Source organism: Lepus europaeus, chromosome 1 (assembly GCF_033115175.1).
Source record: "Lepus europaeus isolate LE1 chromosome 1, mLepTim1.pri, whole genome shotgun sequence".
NCBI lineage: Eukaryota > Metazoa > Chordata > Mammalia > Lagomorpha > Leporidae > Lepus > Lepus europaeus.
The window spans coordinates 82,935,870-82,962,114 of NC_084827.1; the positions used below are offsets into that span (position 1 = coordinate 82,935,870).

Sequence of the window (26,245 nt, forward strand, 5' to 3'; positions counted from 1 at the left end):
AGCATTTGGCTTAGTAGTTAAGACACTCCTGAGGACACAAGTGTCCCATATCAGAGGGCTTGGGACCCTATCCCGGCTCCGCTCCTTATTCAAGATCCCTGCTAATGTGTATCATGAGAGGCAGCAAGTGACGGCTCATGTGTTTCACCCACATGGGAGATGAGGATTGAGTTTCTGCCTCCTGGCTTCATCTGGCTCAGACCCAGCTGTTGCAGGCATTTGGGTTATGAACCACTGGATGGTAGATTTCTCATTTTTGTCTCCCTGCCTCTAAAAATGTATTAGAATTTATAACAATCAAATAACAATATACCATTGACTCAGTGAGTTAGAGATAAAAATTTTTCCTTGTGTCTCTAGGGGGGACTGGAAGTCCAAGATCGGGATGTCAGCAGGGTCGGTTTTCTCTGGCGCCTTTCCCTTTGGCTATTTCTTTACATGGTTAGTCCTCTTTGTAGGACACCTCCTGGCACTCCTTACAGTCTCTGAATCTCCTCTGCTTGTAAGGATGTCAGGCAGATTGCGTTAGGATCAAGTCTATCAGCCTCAATGTAAATTAAGTGACTTAGAAAAGATCTTACCACCAAGGACAGATACAGTCTAAGGTTAGGGCTTTACCATATGAATTTGCTGGGATACAACTCAGTACATAATGAATGCTTTAGCAGGATATTAAGAAATAGATGTTCTGGAGGCCTATTTTAACCTTGTAACATAATAGCTATGACACTCCAAGTCATCAATCTCAGATTTCTTATTTTTCCGTGGTTATAATTACTGATCTTTCTTTTTAAAAAAAAAAATTGGGGCCGGCGCCGCGGCTCACTAGGCTAATCCTCCACCTTGCGGCGCCGGCATACCGGGTTCTAGTCCTGGTCGGGGCACCGGATTCTGTCCCAGTTGCCCCTCTTCCAGGCCAGCTCTCTGCTGTAGCCAGGGAGTGCAGTGGAGGATGGCCCAAGTCCTTGGGTCCTGCACCCCATGGGAGACCAGGATAAGCCCCTGGCTCCTGCCATCGGATCAGCGCAGTGCGCCGGCCGCAGCACGCCTACCGCGGCGGCCATTGGAGAGTGAACCAACGGCAAAAGGAAGACCTTTCTCTCTGTCTCTCTCTCTCACTGTCCACTCTGCCTGTCAAAAAAAAAAAATTTGGAGATTTCTAATTTTCTTTATTGTTAGTGTATTTGAGAGAGAGAGAGAGAGGATGTGAGAGAGAGAGAGATTTCCCATCCACTGGATCACTCACAAAATGCCTACAACAGTTAAGCTTGGGTGTGGCTGAATCCAGGAGTCTGGAACTTAATCTGAGTCTCCCACATGGGTGGCAGTGACTCAAGTACTTGATCCAAGATCTGCTGCTTCCCAGGGTGTGCATTAACTGAAGACTGGAATCAGAAGAGGAGCAGGACTCATACCCAGGCACACTGAGAGGGAATCTAGGCATCCCAAGTGGCATGCTAATTGCTGCACAAAGTGCAACATCCCCACTCTGTCCCCACCCCAGCCTATCAAAACTCATTGTAACAACAAAACAAAATTTGAAGATTCTAATGTGACAATCTTTCTCAAAGTGTCAAAGTACTAGAGAAGTCCAAGTCAATTGTACAATTCCTGCCAGTGAAAAATGCAAAGTATTAGTTTTATTGTTGCATGCTGATGTTTTTTCTTTAAAGATTTATTTATTTATTTGAAAGGCAGAGTTATAGAGCCAGAAAGAGACAGAGAGATCTTCCATCCACTTGTTTACTTCCTAAATGGCTGCAAAGGCTGGAGCTGGGCCAGTCTGAATCCAGGAGCCTGGAGGTTCTTCTGGGCCTCCCATGTGGGTCTAGGGCCCCATGTACTTGGGCCATCCTCTGCTGCTTTCCCAGGCACATTAACAAGGCGCTATATCAGAAGTGGAGCAGCCAGGTCTCAAACCAGTACCACAATGGGATGCTAGTGTCAGAGGCAGTGGCTTTACCAGCTATACCACAAATCCAGCCCCTGCATGCTGAATTCCAAGATGAATATTTTATACATTAATAACTAATTTTTTCTCATTCAGGGGTGTTGGGAAGTACTGTTTGCTTTCTTTTTTGGTTGCTGAGTATTAAATTTGTGCCAATGCAGGACTTTCCCTTCTTGTGTCCAACCCTTCAAGACTGACCAGTGAATGATTTGGGCAGTTTTTTCCCTTCCAAAGCATCTTTCTTCAATAATAGGAAATCCTGTTGGAGCCAGCGCTGTGGCACAGCGGGTAAAGCCATCGCCTGCAGTGCCAGCATCCCATATGCATGCCAGTTCAAGTTCTAGCTCCATTTCCAACCCAGCTTTCTGCTATGGCCTGCGAAAGCAGTAGAAGATGGCCCAAGTCCTTGGGCCCCTGCACCTGTGTGGGAGACCCTGAAGAAGCTCCTGGCTCCTGGCTTCAGATCGGCACAGCTCCAGCTGTTGCAGCCAATTAGGAAGTGAACCAGCAGACGGAAGACCTCTCTCTCTCTGCCTCTCCTTCTCTCTCTATTTACCTCCTACTTTCAAATAAATAAATAAATCTTTTTTTTTTTTAAAGGGAACCCTGTGAGGTCAGTGTAATGCTATAACCCACATTCCCTGAATTGATACCCTCCCACCTATGCTCTATGTTTACTGGTGTGGTCTCAACTTTTTGTTTTCCTTTGTGAGCAATTTCTGCCATTTCCCAAATCAGGGAATGATAGGAAGCAAATGATAGGAAAATAAGAAAAATCAACCCACATTCAATTGTACTGCCTGAACTTGAACAGGGCCAATATAGCCCCTGGTAGAATGATTATACTCTTTCCTACTCAAAATTCCATAGGCATAGAGCAGACTTTTATATCCTGCTTTCAGAATGGGATGATGAAAGATGTGGGGGAAGGTGGGGGGGAGCAGGAAAGGTATTGTCATTAAAAATAAGTTCTTAGAACACAACATCCTTTAGTGCTTCATTTAGCAAAATATGTCATTTTAGAAGTGCTTCTGAGTGAAAGTCAAATGTAAATTTTATACACCACCTAAAAAGAATAAAACGCCCTCCGGGAAGAAATGTGCTCACCCATGAAAGGTAAGAAGGCTCATCTTCAACCCCAAATGCTAGATTAGTTGTGGATAAGTGATGGATTGAACAGTTTCTGAGAAGACTCCTTGCTCAGCCTTCAGCTTTGTCCCTGGAGAGCCCTGCCACAGCGCTTGTTTACAGTACATCATCCCTTAAGCCAAGGAGATTTTACCAGAGTTGTCTCTAGAATTCATCTGTTTCATTTCACCTCCTTTATTTCACATCACTTCAAAATTCTCATTCCCTACAGTTTCCAGTCTGGTTGAGCACGTGAGTCTTTTTTTTTTCCTTCTGTGACCCGCTATTTTGGATTCAGAGACCAAAAAGCACTGACTTCTTGAACTGAAAAGACAGGTGTTTTTCTTTGCTGAGCTTGCTCTGCCTGTGTGAACCACTCTGTTCTGTCACCCATGCCTCCAATCAACCTTTCTTAAAATTGCAGGTGCAGACATTCAAAATCCATTGGCACATGAGAGGCAGGATGAGGGGAAATGTCACCCTTTTCCTTGTCCTCGCTGGGCTAAAGAAATGGACCATTATTAGGCCCTTTCAGTTTACAATGGTAGTACTCCTACCTTCCTATCACCCATTACACCAATTCTTTGGTGCCGTATTTCATTATTAAAGAAGGGTCTCTCTACTGCCAAACAAAATGAAGAGCAAAACAAAAAGAATTGAAAGAGACATTAACTGTCCTCATAGGTCTCATCTGCTTTCACTTTAATCTGGAAGATCATTTCAACTTCTCTGCCTAACAAGCAGCTTAGCTCTGTGGCTCTCCTGTATTAGTGCTTTACAAAGTGACCTCTAAATCACTATTACTTAGAAACAAGGACCAGACTGCCATCCTTTTTTATTGTTTCTACAGTCTGCTTTCAATGCCTTATTCTACTATATTTTTTTAAAGGGCAGAATCTGTTTGCTAATAACCTCCCACCTGAATTCTGTTTTATTTCCCTGACCTATGTCAAAGAAAGAAAGTTTAGAAGGAAATTATGGAAGGATTTATACCTTATGTCCTCGGGGAAAGGTCAGTGGATGAATATAAGAAGTTCATTAATATGCTGCTATCTAAATAAAGTTTAAAATCCTACAACAAAGGAAACATAATGGAAGCAATGGTCAAGTCATGCAGTCACTTCTAACCTAATGACATACAGCTATTTCCATTTTTCATAAATGCTTCTCTTCCTAATACTCAGGAGACTTGTTATTTTTACTGCATCGTTCAATTAGGACTGATCACTCCCAGAGACAGTGTGAAACAACCCTGATGGTATGGCCTTCTATGATTTTCAAAGGATACCATATAGTTAAATTAGGTGGCCTGAGGGGTCTTCTTAGGAATTGGACTCTTCTTTACCTCTAGATTCATAAAAAGAGGCTAGATCTAAGGAAATGTAAACCCTGCTTTCTTGACAAGCAGCTGACTTAGGCGCAGAAGGATCACAAACTCCATTTACTCATTCAAAAAAATACCTGTAAAGTCTGTATTTCAGTACTGCAGCATTAGTTAATGTAGTTTTACTAATGTGTTTTTTATCCACACAATTTTAATGTTAGCCAATTAGTCAAAATGATGTTTTTGGATGAGTTCCTAGAAAAAAAAATCACCTGTTCCAAAATAATGTCCACAACAAATTTGTTCTAGTAGTTGAATTTGATATAGCTAATTATTAAAAACTGTTCCCAGCTTAGATGGCTTTATGTGGTAGATAAAACCTCTTCTCAGCCACATCTTTAGGATGTGAAACTGAATTTTAGTGAGATTTTGAATGTGAATGGGGGGGGGGGATCTTCCAAGGGAGGACAGTTGGTGATTCTGTCAAAAGATCCTCAAGGTAAGGTACTTCACTAGAGCCTGGACATCTGCAAAACAGATCAAGGCAGGATGGAAAGGGGTCTCACTATGGAACATGTACAAATTTAAATCTATTTTAAGCACATCACTGTCAGGCAGATACTATCATTTCAACTACATAGATAGGAAAAGAAGCGTACAGAAAGGTTAACTTAGTTGCTCAGGAACAAAGACATTTATGAACTGAGCTTTGGAATTCAGCAGTTGGGATTCAGAAACCCTGATCACGCACTGCGCATGCCACCTGTCAAGAACAGAATGAGAAAGATGCATGAAGGAATGTTGTGGAACCTCTCCAGCCATTGGCTGCCCAATACCTCCTCTCCTCTTTCTCTTTCCTAGTAGAATGGGTCCTGATGAGCAAACTCATTGTGTCATGTGCCATATGACCAGTTCTGGCCAAGGAGATTGAAGCAGAAATATATTGAGTTTCCTTTCTGTCAAAGCTATTGTTTTCCTGACAATCAGTGCGACTCAGCTGACATGGCCAGGAGAAGGTGGATCAGCCTTAGTGTGGTATAAGACAGATAACTACATGCTAGGGATGACAGTGCAGAAGGGTAGAAGCCAGGTGTCACTCTGGAGTTGTCCCATCAATTCTAAATTGTCCACTTCTGCCACATTTTATATGAGAGAAGTAAAATCTTATTTGATTGAGTGTCTGTAACATGTAGTCAAATTCAATCCTAGACAATAAGGTGCTTTGTAAAAATAGAAGAAAAATTAACTTTTGGAGATCATGCTCTATTGCCTCAGTTTAGCATGAGTAGCACACAAAGCTCTATGTTACATGCATTCACTAGTGTGGGTTATGGCACTGCTAGGGGTGGCAGCTCCTGCTTACAAACACGCTTTTTACAACTGTATAGCATATATAGTTCTATTGCAATTACACTGCAACAGGAATCAGGCAAACTATAGCCTTTTGGCCAAATAGGACCTATGCCCTATTTTTATATTGACTGTAAAATGAGAGATTTTTTTTCTACTTTAAGAGCTTCTAAAACAAACGCATTTTAAAAAAATACACAACACGTGTCTATGAACCTGTGAATCGAAACTATGTACTATCTGGTCCTTTCACAGAAAAATTGCATGGATCTCTCCTAAAAGACAGAACAGAGTTGAGTCAATGCACAAATAATCACAACTATCTGGGTTGCAAATGTGACCTCTCATGAGGTCAAGTTTATTCCCCTGTCTTTGTTAATGATTCATTCTGCTGACACATGATCTGTAATAGAAGAACTCTAAATGACTTCCTGAAGGATCATGGCACCCAGAAATAGGTAAGAAGGAAACAACTGTATGACTAATACTTTCCCTACTTGAAAAGGAAGAACTGAGTTTTAAGTTTTCAGGTTCCCCAAAAATATCATACATCAGCTGAAGCTGATTGTTGGAAAGGAAGTATCATGTAGCATTCAACAGAAAACCCTAGAAGGAATTACATTTTGTATATCTCTCAATAAAAGTTGCCTTTCAGGAGGACTTCCTTGCCACAGGTGGTCCCAAGATTCATTCCGCAAATAAACATTTCCTCTCTCCACATTCATTCTCAGCACATATTGTACAAACAACTCAGAATTGAAAGTAATGAGTAGAAAGATGGTGATTTTATATCCTCATTGCCTCATAGGACCTAAAGATGTTCTTCATTACTTGGATAATTGAAAAATGATCACAAACCATGGGCAGAAATGAAGATTTTCATTTTTATGGCTAAAGAATCATTTTATACCTAATGTTAATGTTATAAATCATTATATTTTTCCAATTTCTTCTTTCAAATAACACGTCCCAACATGCAATCAGCTCAGTGATAACTCAGGCACCTGTATGTTTCTGTGTGTGTATTGCTGTTCCTGAAATCTAACTCCTACTGGATACTGGAGAATACTTCTAGAGCTGTGGCCTAAACAAACACAGATTAGGAAGGAAACATGAATTCACTGAAATTTCAGATCCCCAAAGACCTAAACTTAATTTAGTTTACAGGATTTCTTGCTTTTCTCTATGTGTGTCCGTCTCCAAAAACAGTTCAATTAGGGTTTTACAAGTAAAGTTTTCTTCTTCTTCAACAATATACATTTATTTCCTGTTAGAGTTTTCTCATTTCAGAGCTTTCACAATGTCATAAAAAACCCTATGATAGATTAGTGTTTCTATCATTTTAAAGGCTAAGTGGATTTAAGAAAATAACTATATTGAATCAGCTGTTTTCGTTTAATATTTTGTAGATACAACATACTTTGTCTTTAAATCAAAGATAACACAGTTTTGCTTACATATTGAGCACAACATTATCCTTTCCAAGAGTCAGCCTTCAAGAGTATCTATTTCTACTCTTTATCATTCACATCAAATGTATGCATTCATATAATTTAAAATGATGGTATAATTTGACATAGATCAGTGAAGAATACATATGAAATCACAAAGCAAACATTATAAATTGTGATTAAATAATAATGTGAACATCTAAGTTAAGAAATTTAAATTTGAAAAAGCCTGATATTTTTCATAAAGCTACTTTTCAATGCCTGTCCAGATTTCAAATGATATCTACTTAAGTCTTTTATCTGGAATATTCTGATTAAATGTACATTTAAATATATTATGCAGATTCAAATACCCAGCTAGAAAAATAGTTTTTTCTTTATTGTGTGGTTCCATTAACTACACAGGTTCTTACTCCTCCTGTAGATCACTATGCCTGCGTGCTCGCTACATGAGGAGCACAGATGGACACTACAAGTGCTAGAAATATCAATATCAAAATTTAGGGAACCTGTTCATATTCCTTATTGCAAGTGGAAAGTTTAAGTGTGCCATATTTAGCTAATTTCATATTAATACTAATGATTTTCTTATAGTGGTATTTCAAAAATGGGCAAAGCACTCAGTAAACTGCAAGTTACCATAATACAATTACAATCAGGATCCACAAAAAATGATTCTAATGTTATAAAGACAAAGATCCTCAATGGAAGGATGGGCAAAGGATTTATTTTTCTGGTATGTACAAAAAATATGCTCAATAATATGTGTAGACCTATAAAATATTAATAGAAATAATATGAGAAATAAAGCTTGATTTCCTTAATATTCCTTAATTATTTTCCTATGTATCAAAACCTATGAGAGAAATTATTAGATAAGGTCTAATTCTTTTGCTATGTTTTATGGATTTTTTTCTCATCAAGTCATATTTTTATACCATTAATGCAATCACAATAAAATAATTTCCTTGCATTTTTTTTCTCCTTCATAGGTTAATTCACCTTACAAAATTGCATATATGCTGTCAATCATATACAGAGCAACCCGAGCTGGAAGGTTTCAAGTTTCTTATTTCGGAGATAAAAGAGCCAACTAGGATCACAGTCATCCATGAAAACAAGTGACATTTAGTTTCACATAAAAGGTAAATCTGAATGCATGAGAGCCTTGCTACTCACAGGTATCTAAAGACTCATCTGAATCATCAGGGCAGTCAGGGTCCCCATCACACAGCCAGCTCTGCGAGATGCAAGTCATGTGATCACGGCAAAGAAATTCACCAGGATCACACAACTGTAGATCTGAAAATGAAAATGTTTTGAAATAAAATATGAATGATCTGAACATGAACACAGTGCAGTACAAAGATGAAATGTGACAAAGCAATACATAAAAGATATATGAACATGATTCAAGTTTTCTGATAAGCTAAACCAATCATTTTTCTTAATTTTAGCCCCTTATTTCAAGCACACTTTTTAATATACTATATATATTCATTGTATATTTAATATATCCATCGTAGGGTCATAGTCTGCTTTGGAAATGGTTAGAGGCTAGAGGCTTTATCATTAGCAAATACAGTATATAGATATTCCAGCCAATGAGTTTTATGTTGCACAGCAATCCAACTAGTGACTGATAGATAGAGATATCCTAGTTCCCATCTCTGCACTAGGAGAAATCAAACTCAGTAATGAGTTAAAATTGTAATTATGCACTATCTCTTAGTGTTCATTTCTTAACCATACATTCTGATGAACTGAATACATAATATCACAGTATTTTCTTTTTTTTTTTCATGATGACTCCAAGGTGACAGTTTCTGCTACTGTAGAGTAAAAGTGATAATAAACTCCCAAAAAGCTTTTTTTTTCTTTTAAGAAATATTTATTTTCATTTAATTTGAAAGGCAGGAGGCCAGCACTGAGGTATAGTGGGCTAAGCTGCCACCTGCAGTGCCAGCATACCATATGGGCACAGGTTCAAGTCCCAGCTGCTCCTGTTCTGATCCAGCCATCTGCTATGGCCTAGGAAAGCAGTGGAGGATGGCCCAAGCACCCACATGGGAGACTCAGAAGAACATCCTGGCTCCTGGCTTCAGATTAGTCCAGCTCCAGCTGTTGTGGCCATTTGTGGAATGAACCAGTTGATGAAAAATCTTTCTCTCTGTCTCTCCCTTTCTGTAACTCACCTCTCAATAAAAAATAAAATCTTACAAAAATTCCATATAATTTGAAAGGCAGAAAGAGACAGAGAGGCAGGCCTATAGAGATTTTCCATATATGGTGCACTTCCCAAATGTCCACAGTAGCTAGGGCTGGCCCAGCTGAAGCTAGGAGCCTGGAACTCTATCATGGTCTCCCACATGAGTGGCAGGGACCCAGTTACTCTAGCCATTACCTGCTACTTCCCAGGGAGCTGCAAATGCAGAGTAGCTAAGACTTAAACCAGGCATTCCAGTGGGGGATATAGGTGTCTCAAGCAGTAGCTTAACCTCTGCACCAAATGCAAACCCCATGAAGCTTTTTTCTAATTTTGGTGTTCCGTCAAGTCAAAAAAGTCTATATCCTTCCACGGTTTCAAAATATCTTTGATCCATCGTCTTTCCTTAAGCCCTACCCATAAACTCACCAGTTGTAGATTTTTCACAATATGTTTACTTATATACTGTGAGTCTATTTGAAAAAAAAAATCATTCTTTTTCAACAAGTCTGAAATAAGGGTATTTCTTATAATTAATGGCCTGTGAATGTGGAATATTAGGAATACTGTAGCGAATTTATTTAACTTGTAATTTTATTATGTACATATAATAGTTTTTTAAAAAGATTTATTTATTTAGTTGAAGGTCAGAGTACAGAGAGAGATGGAGAGACAGATGGAAAGAGATCTTCCATCTGCTGGTTCACTCCCCAGCTATCTGCAATGACCAGGGTTGGGCCAGGCCAAAGCCAGCAGCTTCTTTCAGGTCTACCATGTGGGTAACAGGAGCCCAAACACTTGGACAATCTTTTGCTGTTTTCCCAGGCCATTAATAGGGAACTGGATCAGAAGTGGAGCAACCAGGACAAAACTGCACCCATATGGGATGCTAGTGTTGCCGGCGGTGGGTTTACCCACTACGTCACAATATCATACCTCATTCAAGAATATTTTAAGGTAAAGTAAATCTTTCATTAAATAGGTCTAAATGATTTTTAAGTAAAAAAAATCAAATTAAAATCCTAAGTATCTATAGCCAAATTGGCATTTTTTCCTATCAAAAAACAAGATGATGTATCTTACATTCAATGGTATCTCAGATTTCATAAAACACAATGGGTCTTTCCTTTCTCTCCTTCAATCACTTCCTTGCTACCACGCCAGCAGTACAGTGCTCAATAAATTTTCACTACAAACACAAACACATCTTAAAGCTAAGAATTGTGCATAGTATTAACATTTTCCATTTTCAAACTATAGATATTACCTGATGGGCTCATATTATTTTATCAAACCTATTATATTTTTCCATTACTTTTCCATGAACATCACACTCATCACCACACCATAACTGTTGTTTTTGTAGTTTATATATTTCTTTCAAAAACAGAGAGAGGAAGCAAGCTCCCATCTGCTGATTCACTCTCTAAATGCCTGAAGTAAGGAACTTGATCCAAGTGTCCCAACATTGATGACAAGAATCCAACCACTTGAGCTATTACCAGTGCCTTTCAAGGAATGCATTAGAGGACATGAGAGAGCTGGGAATCAGACCCAGGCTGGTGTTACGCATGCTATGCAGCATTGTAATTTCGAGTGAAATGTCTGTCCTATGTTGTTGTATTCAAACATTAAATTTCTTGAACTTACTCTGTATCATAGAGTTGGTACAAAAATATCAAAGATTTAGAATTCAGTATTTTTTTCAAGGATCTAGTAGACTACTTGTGCCAACACAGCCTAAATAATGCTTAAAGGACACAGTACAGGTAAAACAGATGGAAAAAAATACAAATAATAGCTTGGGCTGAGTATTCATACACAAAGAAACAAAATTAGATCCTACCCCTCACTATTTACAAAAATCAACCCCAAATAAATTGTAGATAAATGCAAGACCTGAAACAAGGTAAATATCAAAAATATTTCTGTATTTTCTGAAAATACTTCAGATAAACAGTGTAGGCAATTTTGTTTTTTTTCTGGGTGTGGCTCCAAAAGCACAGGCAACAAAAGCAAAAATTGAAAAACAAGATTATATTAAAGCCACAGAAACTATCAGGATTGATGGAAGAAATGACAAAGAGGGAGAAAGAATTTGTGAACTATACACTTGACAAGGGATTAATAGCCTGGATATATAAGGAAATCAATAATTCAATAATACAAAAATAATAATCTATTTTAATCTATTTTAATTTTAAAATGGGCAATAAGCTTATTCAAAATTCCTCACAATAAGTTATATGATTGGCAAACAAGTACATAGGAAAATGTTCAAAATATCATCATAAAGAAACAAATCAAAAGATTATGAGATATGTCATTCCAATTATAATGTCTTTTATCCAAAAAGATAAAAAAAATAACCAATGCCTGACAGAATGCAGAGAAAGGTTAACTGTCATACACTTTTGGAGGGAATGTATACTGGGACAGTTATGGAAAAGGGGATGGATATTTCTCCAAACTTGAAACAGAACTGCTTTATAATCCAGCAACTCCACTACTGCTTATACAGGGGTACTTCAAAAAGATCACAGAAGACGTAATTAAAAGATAAACTGACTTTGTTTTAAAGAATTTTGCAAACTATGCATGCTTGTATATCCCAAGAAAAAGAAATTGATATGCCAAAGACTTATCTGTACTCCGATGATTATTGCAGCACTATTCATTATAGCTAATAGGGGCAATAAACATGGACTCATTCATAGGTGCATAAATCCAATTAAAAATAGATCCCAGTAAAAAATAATAATGGGAATAAGAGAGGGAGGAGCTGCACAGTTCAGGACACACATTCCCACAGACTTACCCATAAGGGTAAAGCTAAACACTTGCCATGGGACCCCAAGTACCATTAAGGTGGGTGGTACTAATGCCATGTTATGTGTTAAAGTGATCATATTAAGTGTATAATTGACCATATAGATACATTTAAGTTTTAAAGGGATCACATAAATAAGACCAAGTGTCTGGTACTAACAATAAATTTGGCCGGCGCTGTGACTTAACAGGCTAATCCTCTGCCTTGCGGCGCCAGCACACCGGGTTCTAGTCCTGGTCAGGGTGCCAGATTCTATCCCAGTTGCCCCTCTTCCAGGCCAGCTCTCTGCTATGGCCCGGGAAGGCAATGGAGGATGGCCCAAGTCCTTGGGCCCTGCACCCGCATGGGAGACCAGGAGAAGCACCTGGCTCCTGGCTTTGGATCAGCGCGGTGCGCCGGCCACGGCGGCCATTGGAGGATGAACCAACGGCAAAAAGGAAGACCTTTCTCTCTGTCTCTCTCTCTCTCACTATCCACTCTGCCTGTCAAAAAAAAAAAAAAAAACAATAAATTTAATTAAAAAGGATAGAACGTTCCGACATGGAAATCAAGCCACACAGCAGACTCATAGAATTATAAATGCTCTAAACAGCATTCTGACCTCAGAATCAGCCCTTAAAGCATTTGGATCTGGCTGAAAAGCCCATGAGAGCATTTCAGGCATGGAAAGCCAAGATACTGTGGCAAAAATATGATCTACATGAAAGATCTCTGTGCGTGAGACCCAGTGGAAAGAAGAGGCCATCAAAGAAGGATGTGCTTTTTCCTGAGGGAGAAGAGAACTTCCATGTTGATTATGGCCCTGTCTGAATACTGATGGAGTTTGTGGACTCAAAAGGCTTCCATAGCCTTGGCAGCTCATGTCAAGAGCCTCAGGTGATTACCAATGTCATAAATAAGATGGTCAGTTGTTAAATCAACAACAGGAGTCACTGTGCACTTACTCCCCATGTAGGACCTCTGCTTTAATGAGTTGTACTATGAGAATTAATGGTATAACTTGTTTTCTTCTAACATTATACTTTGTGTGACTGTGTGGGTGTAAATTGTGGAAATCTTTACTTAGTATAGAGTTGGTCTTCTGTATATAAAGTTAATTAAAAAGTAATCTTAATGAAGATGGGGATGGGAGAGGGGTAAGAGGTAGGATGGGAGTGGTGGTGGGAGGGTGGATATAGGGAGAAGAACCTCTATATTTTTAAAGCTGTACCTATGAAATTTGTATTCATTAAAAAAAACTTTATAAAAAGATGAAGGAATAAAGAAAATATAATATACATACAATGGAATATTATTTAGCACTAAAAAATGAAATACTGCCACTTACAACAACATGGATGAGCTTGGAGTACCCTGTGTAAAGTGAGATAAGCCAGACACAGAAATATAAATAGTGCTTGTTCTCACTTATATATGAACATAAACAAACAAATAAAAACAGTTGATCTCATAGAAGCAGAAAGAAGCCTTGTGATTACCAGAGATTAGGAATGTGGGGAGGGCTAGAGAGATGAAGAGATGATAGAACATAAGTATAGCAGTGAATTTGGATAGGGGGAATACTTTCTAATGTTCTTTATCACAGTAAGGTAGATGTGGTTGGAAATAATTAATTGTATAATTCAAAATAGCTAGCATAGTAGATTTTCAATGTTCCCACCCAAACAGAGATATAATAAATGTTTTGGGAGCAGGCATTGTGGTACAGTAGGCTAAGCATCTTCCTGCAGCACCAGATCCCATTTAAGTGCCTGTTCGAGTCCCAGCTGTTCCACTTCCAATCCATCTCTCTATTTGTGGCCTGGGAAATCACTGGAAGATGGCCCAAGTGCTTAGGCCCCTGTACCTGCATCGGAGACCAGGAAGAAGCTCCTGGAACCTGGCTTCAGATCAGCCCAGACAGCTCCAGCAGTTGTGGCCATTTGGGGAATAAACCAGCAAATGGAAAACCTTTCTCTCTGTCTCTCCCTCTCTGTCTGTAACTCTACCTCTCAAATAAATAAATAAAATCTTTAAAAAATAAAAAATTAATTTTTGAAGTGTTGGATATGCCAATTACCCTAATTTGATCATTATACATTGTATAAATGTATTGAACTCTCTAGGGTGGGCATTTGCTGCAATGGCAAGATGGCAGTCAGGATATCCACATGCCATATGAATTTACCTGGGTTCAGGTTCTGGCTCTATTTCTGATTCAAGTTTCCAGCTAATCTAATTTATTTATTGTTTTTTGACAGACAGAGTGGACAGTGAGAGAAAGAGACAGAGAGAAAGGTCTTCCTTTTTTTCCCAATGGTTCACCCCTCAATGGCCACTGTGGCTGTCGTGCTGCGGCCTGCACACCGCGCTGATCCAAAGCCAGGAGCCAGGTGCTTCTCCTGGTCTCCCATGCAGGTGCAGGGCCCAAGCACTTGGGCCATCCTTCACTGCACTCCCGGGCCACAGCAGAGAGCTGGCCTGGAAGAGGAGCAATCGGGACAGAATCAGGCGCCCCAACTGGAACTAGAACCCGGGGTGCTGGTGCCACAGGCGGAGGATTAGCCTATTGAGCCACAGCGCCGGCCAACATACCTTTTTCATAGTACACGTTTTTCCCCATTTTAGGACTCCTTATTTGCATGGATTTCAAAAATTCTTTTGCATCAAAATTAAACATATCTTTTGATGCATTTTTATGACTTTTTAAAGTACCTTTGTATTTAGACATATAAATAAATCCAGCAGGACTCAAAATTAACTTTTCCCACCCCTTAGGAGTAAAATAGACTTAAGGGGATTTACCTAATAAGCTTGCTAAGCAAGCTCCAATCATTACAGGCAATTCCATTGTTGCAGTTTGGAGGACAGTTTTATATTATCACTCTAGGAAATAGCAGTTAAGAATAGCTTGCTATTACTCACATATTTTTCAAGCAACTATTCCATCCCAAGGTCACTATGTAAAAGCTTTGATAATAGGATTCAAATAAATGAATTTATAGCAATTTGAAAGGATTATTTAAACTATATATCTGCTAAAGTGAGATTCTTGAATCGGAAGCTAAATAAGGTTGTATGTATATACGTTTTCCATTTATCCTATTATACTTCATCACACACTTCTGAGACAGTCAAATTTATCGCATTTTAAATATCTTACTATTGTATGAAATGTAGTGTTTTACAATGTAACTAAGACAAGAAGCTTATGGGGATGTGAATGCAGTTGTATTCCCATGCCTAAAGAAGATCAAAGCTAGTATCATGTATATCTCTTTATAGTAGTAGACGTTTGCAATAAAAAAAAAATGAAAAAATTAAGGCAACCACAGCCTGTATAGAGAGTTTACAGAGTTTGGATCATCCTGGCATGAGGAAAGCTTAGTATGTTAATCCTCTATACTCATATGAAAACATCTAATTACTTACTTTAATAGAAATTTTAAATATCTTTGGAAGTTTGATATTGTATTAGCTGAAAGATTAGATATACATGAGTTGCCACAGAATAGCTAATTTATATTTTCTCATTTTAAAATCAAAATGAACTGCTAATTTTTAAATTTATTTAAGGTTTACTTTTATGTATTTGAAAGGCAGAGTCACAGAGAGACACCTTCCTTCCACTAGTTCACTCCTCAAATGGCTGCAAAGGCCGGGCTGTGTCAGGCCAAAGCCAGGAAACTGGAACTCCATCTGGGTCTCCAATGTAGTGGCAGGGACCTAAGTACTTGAAACAGTACTTAGTACCTTAGTACTTGAAACAGTGCCTTCTCAGGTGTTTTATCAGGGAGCTGGATCGGAAGTAGGATGACATTCTCATACGGGAATGCCAACGTCAGAGGGGGTAGCTTAACCTATTGTGCTATAAAGCCAGGCCCTGAACTGCTAATTTTAATCATTTAGGAAAAAAGGAACTATTGAAAGTCAAATATGGAAATAAATATTAACAATAAAGATCTGTTGAATAATTATGTAGCTTTAAGTCCTTGGTTAATTTATTAAATAACCTGCGTCATTTCCCTTAAAAGCTGACTTGCTATACCAATGGAAATATTAGTTTACCACAGGTTGATTGTCTGCCTGTTTAAAGCATAACAGGGCATAAAGAAAATACAAATGATGAAATCTGGCAGCTAAATGAAAATTAGAAGTAAAGGATAAATAATATCCATGTTAGGAAGATTCACATTTGAAAGTTCTTGGTTTCCTCTTTAAAGTTAATTAAGTTTCTGGGCCTGCACTGTGGCACGGCGAGTTAACACCCTTGCCTGAAGCGCCGGCATCCCATGTGGGTGCCAGGTCTGGTCCCGACTACTCCTCTTGCTATCCGGCTCTCTGCTATGGCCTGGGATGGCAGTAGAAAATAGTCCAAGTCCTTGGGCCACTGCACCCACTTGGGAGACCCGGAAGAGGCTCCTGGCTCCTGGCTCCAGTTTGGCGCAGCTCCAGCCATTGTGGCCATCTGGGGATTGAACCAGCAGATGGAAGACCTCTCTCTCTGTCTCTACCTCTCTCTGTAACTCTGTCTTTCAAATAAATAAAATAAATCTTTAAAAAAAAATTGCATTTCCCTCCAAAATACAGAAAATGAAATTACCATCGAGATGCAATGACTTTGAACAGCCCTTCTCTGGACTGTTGAGGAACAGCTTTGGTTCTTATTTTTTTTTTTTTTTAATTTTTTTTGTTTTTAGTGCTGTTTGCTTGTTTGTTTTGTTTTGTTTTTTTCTTTCTCTTTCTCTTTCTTTTTCTCCCTCGTACAAAGTGCTGAACTCTTTACCTAAAGTTAATCTTCTGTATATAAAGTTAAATGAAAATAGATCTTAGTAAAAAACAAGACTGGGAACCGGAGAGGGAAGAGGAGGGGGGCATTGCCTGTAAACTAAAAAAAAAAAAAAAAAAAAAAAAAAAAGGCAGGTTAATAGGGGCCAGAGCTGTGGCCAACCAGGGTTAGCCCAGTGTCTTTGATGCCGGCATCCCATAGAGGCAGTGGTTTGTGTGCTGGTTGCTCCACTTCTGATCCAACTCCCTGCAACCAGCTCGGGAAAAGCAGTGGAAGATGGCACAAGTGTTTGGGCCCCTAACACCCACATGGGAGACCCAGAAGAAGCTCCTGGCCACTGCAGCCATCCGGGGAGTGAACCAGCAGATGAAGAATCTCTCTCTCTCTCTCTCTCTCTCTCTCTCCATCTCTGGCACTCCATATATCTAACTCTGACTTTGAAATAAATAAATCTTTAAAAAAATGTAAATTAAAGAATAAATAAAAGTTCCCGAACAATCTAAAGAATAAGGAAGTTCTGTGACCTGGGTTTTAGTATTTAGATTGCATACACAACATGTATTACTAATCTGTGTATCTAATTGCTAATTTGGACATAGTGGGTTATCACCATTTCTATGAACAATACATCCTTCACAGTTGCTAAAGAGAAATGTGGTTATATATTTTTGGTCTCATGTAACAGGCAACAAATTCATTGGCAGGGGAATAGAATAATTCCAGAGACCTATAGAAAATTTTACCAATTTGCCTTCAAGATAAAATCCTTGTAAAGGAAATGTGCTGGTTATTTCAAGTTTATAAATAATATTTCAAGTTACCAGGAAATATTTTAATCCTCAAAAATGTACACAAGTAGATGGAGAACAAATTATTTAGGATTCCATTTAAATTGTTATCCATAATAAGATTGAATACTTCATTCCCAATACTTTGACCAACTATCAGTTCACCACTCAACAAACAGGTTTAAATCTCCAAACTGTTCTATTTATTCTACCTAAATGTATCATGTATATGTTTTCTTGTTTTATTCCTCTGCTTGGAATGCCTTGCCCATCTAAAAAAGTTCTAGTCAGCGGACTTGAACTTTTCTTTATCAATGGTCCTATAACACTTCAATGAAAACAATGAAAATAAGACTTCTTGTTGCACGTTGTTCAATGTATGCTTCCTACTAAGGACGAACTCCTGGAGGGTAAGGAATTCTGCTACAGCCTTCATATTTGCACTAAGAAGAAGCCTTGAATGAAAAAAGAATCAGATTTTCTAAAAATAATTAAACATTAGCTTTGTAGTTAGAATTGAAAGAGGCAAGGCAAAGCAATACCAGTGTTCTGGTTTGTTTTCAAAATGAGACATAATCTTATTTAGTTAATCACTGAAATGAAATTAAGTTTTCCTGTGGCTACAATAAAATGCCCTGAATGATAAGGATTGTACTGTATGAAAGAAAAACACCCATGAAAACTAAAATTTAGACTTGAGGGAGATTCTGTGTTATCCTCCAGAGTCTCTTAAAGATTATGCTGAAAATGAAACTCTTATAATACAATGGTGACTTAGCCAAGTCAGTTAATGGCAGTAATTTTTTAAAAGATAATTTCTTTGGGAATATTTCAGTTGTAAGATAAAAGGTAACTTACCATTTCAAGTCTTTGCTTAATAGGAATACATAAATATATTTAGATTATGTGTGTTTGGGATGGCTGAGGTGGGGCAAGGTTCATAAAATGGTTAATTTTGGGAGATTCATTTTGCAAATAAAATATATCTTCTTTTCAATATAGATGATTATTGAAAATATATCTTATGGTATACAATAATCTCATTAATTTTGTTGTCCTTCCTAAAAAGTCTATACAGGCTTGAATTGGAAGAGCAGTAAGGGGTCAAGAACAGTATCCTAGTTTCAATAGCACAATATAATTTGTAATCAATAATTCTCATTTTCATGCTTAGACATGTCATACTGAGACTTAATTTAGAATTTCAAAACCTATTGATCAACAGACATGTGTACACACACCCATACGGTATATATATATATACTTGTTTTAAAATTGATGTGCAAGTCAGCGTAGAATTCAGTCATCCTTGAAGCTAAGATTGAATGAGGGACACATAAAATATGACTTGAAATTGAACAACAAAAACAAACAAAATTGCCAGGGTGAACACTGACACCAGACAGAGTTCCACATCCTGGTTCCTGGAATCTGTGAGCAAGTCATCTGACTTAGAAAAAGCAACTTTACAAGTATTAGCAAAGGAAGGATGGTGAGGGGTGACGATTTTATCCAAATGTCCCCTAGCAAACCCAAGGGTTCTTACAAGAATGAGTTAGGAAAGGAGCAAAGCGGATGTGACACAGAAGCAGAGGAATGCAGGCACACTCTAGGAGCTGGAAAGGGCAAGGAAACAGATCAGCACCAGAGATGCAAAGACCTCAGCCCTGTGGAGACAGTGCAGGCTTTTGACTTCATACAGTGTATTATTTAAAAACAAACAAACAACAAACCTTAAGTCACTAAGTTTGTGTGGATTTGTTGTAACAGCAAAAGAAAATTAAAAGCAGCTCCCAGTTTTCTGTCACAGCTGAGATACCACATATGTAAGTTTGATCAAATGAGTAGAAAACAAGCAAGCTGCAAATTATTTTCCATTAACTTAAAGGTCTTTTTCTCCTAAATCACTAACTCTATATAAAATGCTTCATTCACCATACGCTGATTGGCATGGGACTAAGGGCCAGCATAATGAGCAGCAGAAGCACATAGCAATGTGTCATTAAAAATATTTTAAATGCTCAAATAACCCAAACTCATGACTGAAAAATACATGGAATAGAAAATGTTTTGTGTATGCATGTACATGCATGTGTACACATTTTTCTTTTATAAAAATGTGATAAGGTATGCTGCAACATTGTAATTAATTAAATATTTTAATGATTTATATTGGTTATGAAATTCACAATAAGCCTATGCCTTATTAAGCACCAAGTGTTATTGGAGCTGCAAGTGACAAGTAATATTTCTGAAAACATCTTACAAAAAAAAGGGATTAAACTGAAAATTTAAAGAAGTACATTTTGCTCACAAAGAAGCTTTGCTCATTTATCATTTTGATCATAATGAACAAATGAAAAGTACCTCTGTAAACATTTCAAACTCAATTTGACATTTAATTCTCAAGGAGAAAGTTGAGTTTTCTCCTTGATAATTTAAATACTGGTAAGCTCCTTGTGATTTTTAGGCAATTGTATGGAAAATTATAAAGCATTCAGTGTAAACCTGTTTAGATCTGATTCTTTATCAAAAAAAGAACATGTGTGTGTCTGTGTGTGTGTTTGTGTGTGTGTGTGTATATATAGAGAGGGAGAGAGACAGAGAATTCAAAATATTAGTGGGAACATTGGATTACAGATAACGTGAATTTTCACGAACTTTCTGAAGGCCTCTTTTGGCACACCAAACCTAAAACCTTGTCCTTAATTTACCAAGAGATAAAGGGTATATTTTCAGGAAATACAGCTGATACGTTTAACACTGTTGATTTGAGTTTCTATTATCACTGGGCTAAGGCATTGCCATTCTGTGTTCTTTTCTGGAATTTCAGTAGAAATGTTCTATTTCTTTTTACCTCCTCTTTCTCCAAAGCCCACTGAAATGAACTGGCAGGGTGATTTCATAGACTACCTTGTTAAGGAAGAATAAAATTTTGACATGGCTCCTTTGCAGATGTCAAATATAAAGCCTAAATTATTGACATTTTCGTACAAGTTCTATTCTTTAAATCCAGTATGATTCTCATCCAATCTCCCAGGGGGTACCAACATCCACATCTTTTTTTTTTTTTTTTTCCTCATCTCCAGACTCAGTGAGATATGAAGCAGATGGTTAGGTTTTCACTCTTTTCGGGATGATGAAATGTTTCTTATCTGTTAGGCTGTGTTTTAACCATTAAGAGCATTCAAGAACTATAATGTTACTTATCTCAAAACCTTGTTTTGATTTGAAAGTAGATTATCCAGTCATCATTTATTCTTTTCTGTTTTTAAAGACTATAAACATTCATTTATTTAATACACACTTACTCTTTTTTTAAAAGATTATTTATTTGAAAGGCACACTTACAGAGAGAGAAGAATAGGCAGAGAGAAATTTCCCTTCCGTAACATCTATTGCTGGGCCAGGCCAAAGCCAGAAGCCAGAGCTTCATCCAGGTCTCCCACATGGCTACAAGGGCCCAAGCATTTGGGCCATCCTCAAGCTGCTTTTCCACATGCATTAGCAGGGAGCTGGATCAGAAGTGCAGCAGCTGGAACTTGAATCAGTGCCCATACTGGATGCTGGAATTGCAGGCAGTGGCTTATACCACAATGCCAGTATCAGTTTAACACACATTTGCTCTGATCAAGGTAGAAACTGAAAATTGAATGATGCAGACAAATGCGTCTCCTCTCACAGTTGCTCATGGTTGACCAGATGGGGTTACAGAAATATGGGTAATAGGATGGGTGCGTGGCACCATTGCTAAGACACCATTTGGGATGCCCCCACTCCATGTTAGAGTGACTGGATTTGAGTCTTAGTTCCACTTCTGGGTCCAGCTTCTTACTGCTGTGAACATGGGAGGCAGCAGGTGATGGCTCAGGTGGTTGGATCTCTGCTACTCAGATTAAAGACCTAGACTGGGTTCAGGAGTCCTGGCTTCAGCCTGAAGTAGCCTCTACTATTGTGAGTACTTGGGCAGTGTGCTAACAGATGTGGTGTTCTCTCTCTATCTCTCTCTCTCTCTCTCTTTCTCTGTCTCTTTGCCTTTCAAGTAAAATGAAAACAAATAAAAATTTCAAAAGAAATATAGATATTTAAAATAATATGAAGTGGGTGCTAATGTAGATCTCTCTGGGGTATTGTTGGAAGAGCACTAAAAAGGGAACCGCTCAGACTGGGGACAGAGCTGAGGTTGGAAATTGAGATGAGGCAAGGATGTGGAAAAGATTCTGTCATTTGCCCACCCAACAGCTATTTTTGGCTTCTAAGAAGGCAGAGAAGCCCAGATGCTTGCTTCCCTGGTATGTCCCTGGTATGAAGTTAGGGCATAAACGTGTTGGTAGTGTTAATTAGTGGCCACTGAGTAGAGAGTCTGCCAGGATTCTCCTGGGTAGTTTTCCCATCCATTAAGAACAACAGCAGCAAAGAGCGTATGGGGAGTAGCTCCTCTGACTTGCTCTACATATTGAGTCCCTGAAGTCTTGGGTGTCACAGGCATCTTGATAACATGAACATAAGCTACAGGATGAAGGCAAACACAGTGCGTGTGATGAAGTGGAAAGACGATGAGCACCTGGGTTTGAATGATATCATCGGTCTACCTTGGAGTCTCTCTCCTACCTTCCTTCCATCAGTTTCTTCAGATTGTGTTAAGATAAATAATAAATATCCTTAGTATCCAGTCACAGTGTGTCAGGTCATTGTACTTTGAATCAGAAGTAACTGATGCAGACCTCAGGGAAGCATCCCAGAAAATATATATTTTTAAAAGCATTTTACTGAAAGAATAGAATATTGTCAAATTGCTTAGGTGGAGGATGGCATTCCAACCAAAAGGACAATGGCAAAGGGGAAACATGACCATGAAAGAACATCAAGTACTCATACAGCAGAAGTTTAGTTTCTATGTGAGGACAGGCTGGAGATGGGATTGGGTATTCACTTTGTCATGCTTAAATACAGTCAGTATTTTTTATATGCCTTTTGTAACCACTCAGACATCTTACTCTTTATCATAATAAGTGAGGAGATTTTGAAAAACTTTTTTGTGAGTTATAAAAACAATTAGCACTATAAATAGTAATCATAGTCAATATGTGCCACACATTAAATTAAACAATTTGTACACTCACAAAAATGTATTATTCCCACCTTACAAATCAGCTGACACTGTTTGGAAAGTTAAATGACTTTCAGCCAGCAACATTCAGCATCAGCCAGCAACATTCAGCCAGCAACAGAATACAAATACAGTAGTGTTTGATTAATGAAAATTCTGATCTCATAACTTTGTATAATGTATTTTTTCTTAAGCTAAGGATTACCGGACTTTTGATAGCTATTTATTTATTTATTTTTGCCTTTGAGAGTATATTTCACACCTCTGGCTTCCAGGCATTAAGTGGCAGTGGTACCTTCAGTCATCATAACACAAACATCCTCACTCATACAAGTGTCTGTACTACAGATGCTGCACTAAAGAAACCTACTAAGAAACACTGCTGGCACATACTCTTTGTGAAGCTATTGCAATATGGCACTAACACTCTTCCAAAATAAATAGCAATGGTTTCTTCTCAGATCTTCCCACCTGCTTACTGATACCTACAATTCCATGTGTTTTAGTTTCAGCTCTTCGAAAGGAACAACTATGAAGAGGCAATCCTTAGATTTATTTACAAATTTGTGAATAAAAGATAAAGGGAACTCAATCATGGAGATGGGAGCAATCGTGAAGAGATAACACAGATAAAAAGACGGAATATTTAGAACAAGAAGCAGGGAGCTAAAATGCAAGTCAAGACCCTAGATTCCACTTCAGCTGCACTAGGTTTGAGTCCTAGCTTCAGCTTCTGTCTCCAGCTGTCTGCTAATGCACTCTGGGAGGTAGGGATGGAATTTCAAGTGGTTAGATCCCTGCTCCACATGAAGGAGTCCTGGACTCTCTCCCAGGATCCTGACTTCTGCACACACCAGCCCTAGTTGTTGTAAGCATCTGGAGAATGAATCAGTAGATGGAAGCTCACTCTCCTCTATTTGTCTTTGTACCTTTCAAATAAACAATTTTTTAAAGAAGAACAAAGAGAGTAGGAGCGCCAGAGGCTTACCCATTATGATTTTGTTAAGAATCTCCTTTCCTTCCTTCCTTAGCATCCTTCAAAATTAAAGTATGGAGTGAAGAAAGTTCTCATTTTATTTTGTCTCCATGATCACATAAATGCTTAAAATGTTTGCAAGTCTTCTGGGGGGAAAAAAGTATGATGAAACTGGCTACCCATTTATAGACATATATCTAAACTTCAAAATACCAAATGAGAAAGTTGATGTGATAGGAGACAGAGGCCTAAGGTAGGCTGGCTTGTGTTATTCAGGTAATTCTGAAACATGACAAAAGTTCAGTGGGTCTCCCAAACATAAGAGTAAGTAACACAGATAATTAGCCACCTCTGTACACAAGACACATGTCATGAGAATTAATTGAATCCTTGTGAAAGTAATTATTACTTTATCAAAAGAAAAATTCCAACATAACATTTTCATGTTAATAAGAAATTAGAGAAGGTAGTCACAAGGGCCTAAGGGAATATAAATTAAGCCTCATAATGTTTTCAAGAAAAGATATAAATAAACACATTTTACCACAGTATACCAATGCCAATTTATTTTTTCCATAATTAAGAGATTATTGAGAAACAATATACTTTAATCTAACAAAACAAATGAAGTTGAAGTCATGTTGCCAGACTTTTGGAATTAGAATACTATTCTTTCCTGTAGTCTCATTTTGAGGGGTGTTTTAATTGAATAGCTATAATTCAATAAAGCACAAGTATATAGAGGACAATCAAAAAGGAAAAACAAATCAAGTCTTCTTGTTTTCCACTTCTAGACAATAACTACCATTCCATTTTTATATATTCCTATGGATTTTTCTTCACAGAAAACATGTCAATTTTTAAAAATTCTCAATGTATTACCTCTTCATTCAGAGGTACTTTTGGGGGCCTGCACGTGGCGTGGATGGTAAAGCGACCACCTGTGGTGCCAGCATCCCATTTGGGTGCCAGTTCACGTCCCAGCTGTTCCACTACCAATCCAGCTCCCTGCTAATGCAGCTTGGAAAGCAGTAGAAGATGGCCCAAGGATTGGGCCCCTGCACCTGGCATGGAAGACCCAGGAGAAGACCCAGAGCCCTGGCTTTGGATTGGCGCAGCTCCAGCCCTTGTAACCTTTTAAGGGAGTGAACCAGTGGATGGAGGACCTCTCTCTCTCTCTCTCTGCCTCTGTCTCTGCCTCTCTGTAATGCTACCTTTCAAATAAATAGATAAATCTTAAAGAAAATGAAGTATTTTTGAAACACCTTCATATTAATACAGCTCTATGTAATTTTAAAAAAGACACAATCAGCTGTTATATGAATTTTCTGTATTTTGAGAAATTTTTAAATATTGGAAATTACCTTATGTGCCCTACTAGTATTGAGTAACTGAGTAATTGTTAATTGCTGAACAGAACTGATTTGTAGAATTTTTGATGCACACAAATTCCTGCAAATATAACACACAGCATGAAAATTTACACTACAATCTTAACATTCTAACTTAGACTTAGTATTTTTTATCTTCTGCAATTTGAGAGATCCTATCATTTTAAATATTTGCATATATTTGGGTTCAAACACCTTCCTTTGTTTTGACCATTTTGACATGTAAATTTTAAGAGACCCCAATTATAAGAGCCACTTGGAACAAATTTATCAGACCTGAACATTCTAGACAATAACTACCAGAATTAAAAAATTATCTTTTCTTTTTATGAAATTTTGGTTTTAAATAAGATGTTGCTTTGCTCTTTAGCTGTATACTGTTTTCCTTTTCTTTAATTTATTTTCATTTTATTTGAAAGGAAGAAAGAGACAGGCAGAGACAGAGAGACACAGTTCTTCCATTTGCGGGTTATCACCTCAAATGTCTGCAACAGGCAGAACTAAGTGAGACTGAAGTCAAGAGGCCAGAACTCAAACCTGGTCTGCCATGCGGGAAGGACCCAAGTACTAGAGCCATCATCTGCTGCATCCCAGGGTGCACATTAGCGTGAAAGGGACTTGAACCCGGGCACTCCAAAATGGGATGTGGGCATTCCAAGTAGAGTCTTAACCTCTGAGTCAAATGCCCTCTCCTTAACATGCTTTCATGTCTGTTTGTTTACATTTTATTTAAGTTCTACAATTTTCATTTCTTTCACATATACAGATCCAGGAACACAGAGATACTTCCCACCCTACCCTCTCTCCTGCCTAAGCTCCCATCATTGTTCCCCTCCCTTTCCTACTCCCACTCTTAATTTTTACAAAGATCTGCTTTCCGTTTATTTAATACTCATAAGATTAACCCTGCACTAAGTAAAGAGTTCAAAAAATAGTCTGAAAGAAAACCAAAGAAACACTGATCCTCAACAA

At 38.1% G+C, this 26,245-nt stretch overlaps 1 protein-coding gene across 1 annotated transcript in view; it reads right to left on the reverse strand.

The window, feature by feature from the left end:
- Positions 1–26,245, reverse strand: part of LRP1B (LDL receptor related protein 1B) — a 2,136,850-nt gene that overhangs the window by 1,743,773 nt on the left and 366,832 nt on the right. Inside the window, exon 2 of the mRNA XM_062186250.1 lies at positions 8,384–8,506. Within this exon, the coding sequence (XP_062042234.1) occupies positions 8,384–8,506 (123 nt within the window). The remainder of the gene's footprint in view (positions 1–8,383; positions 8,507–26,245) is intronic.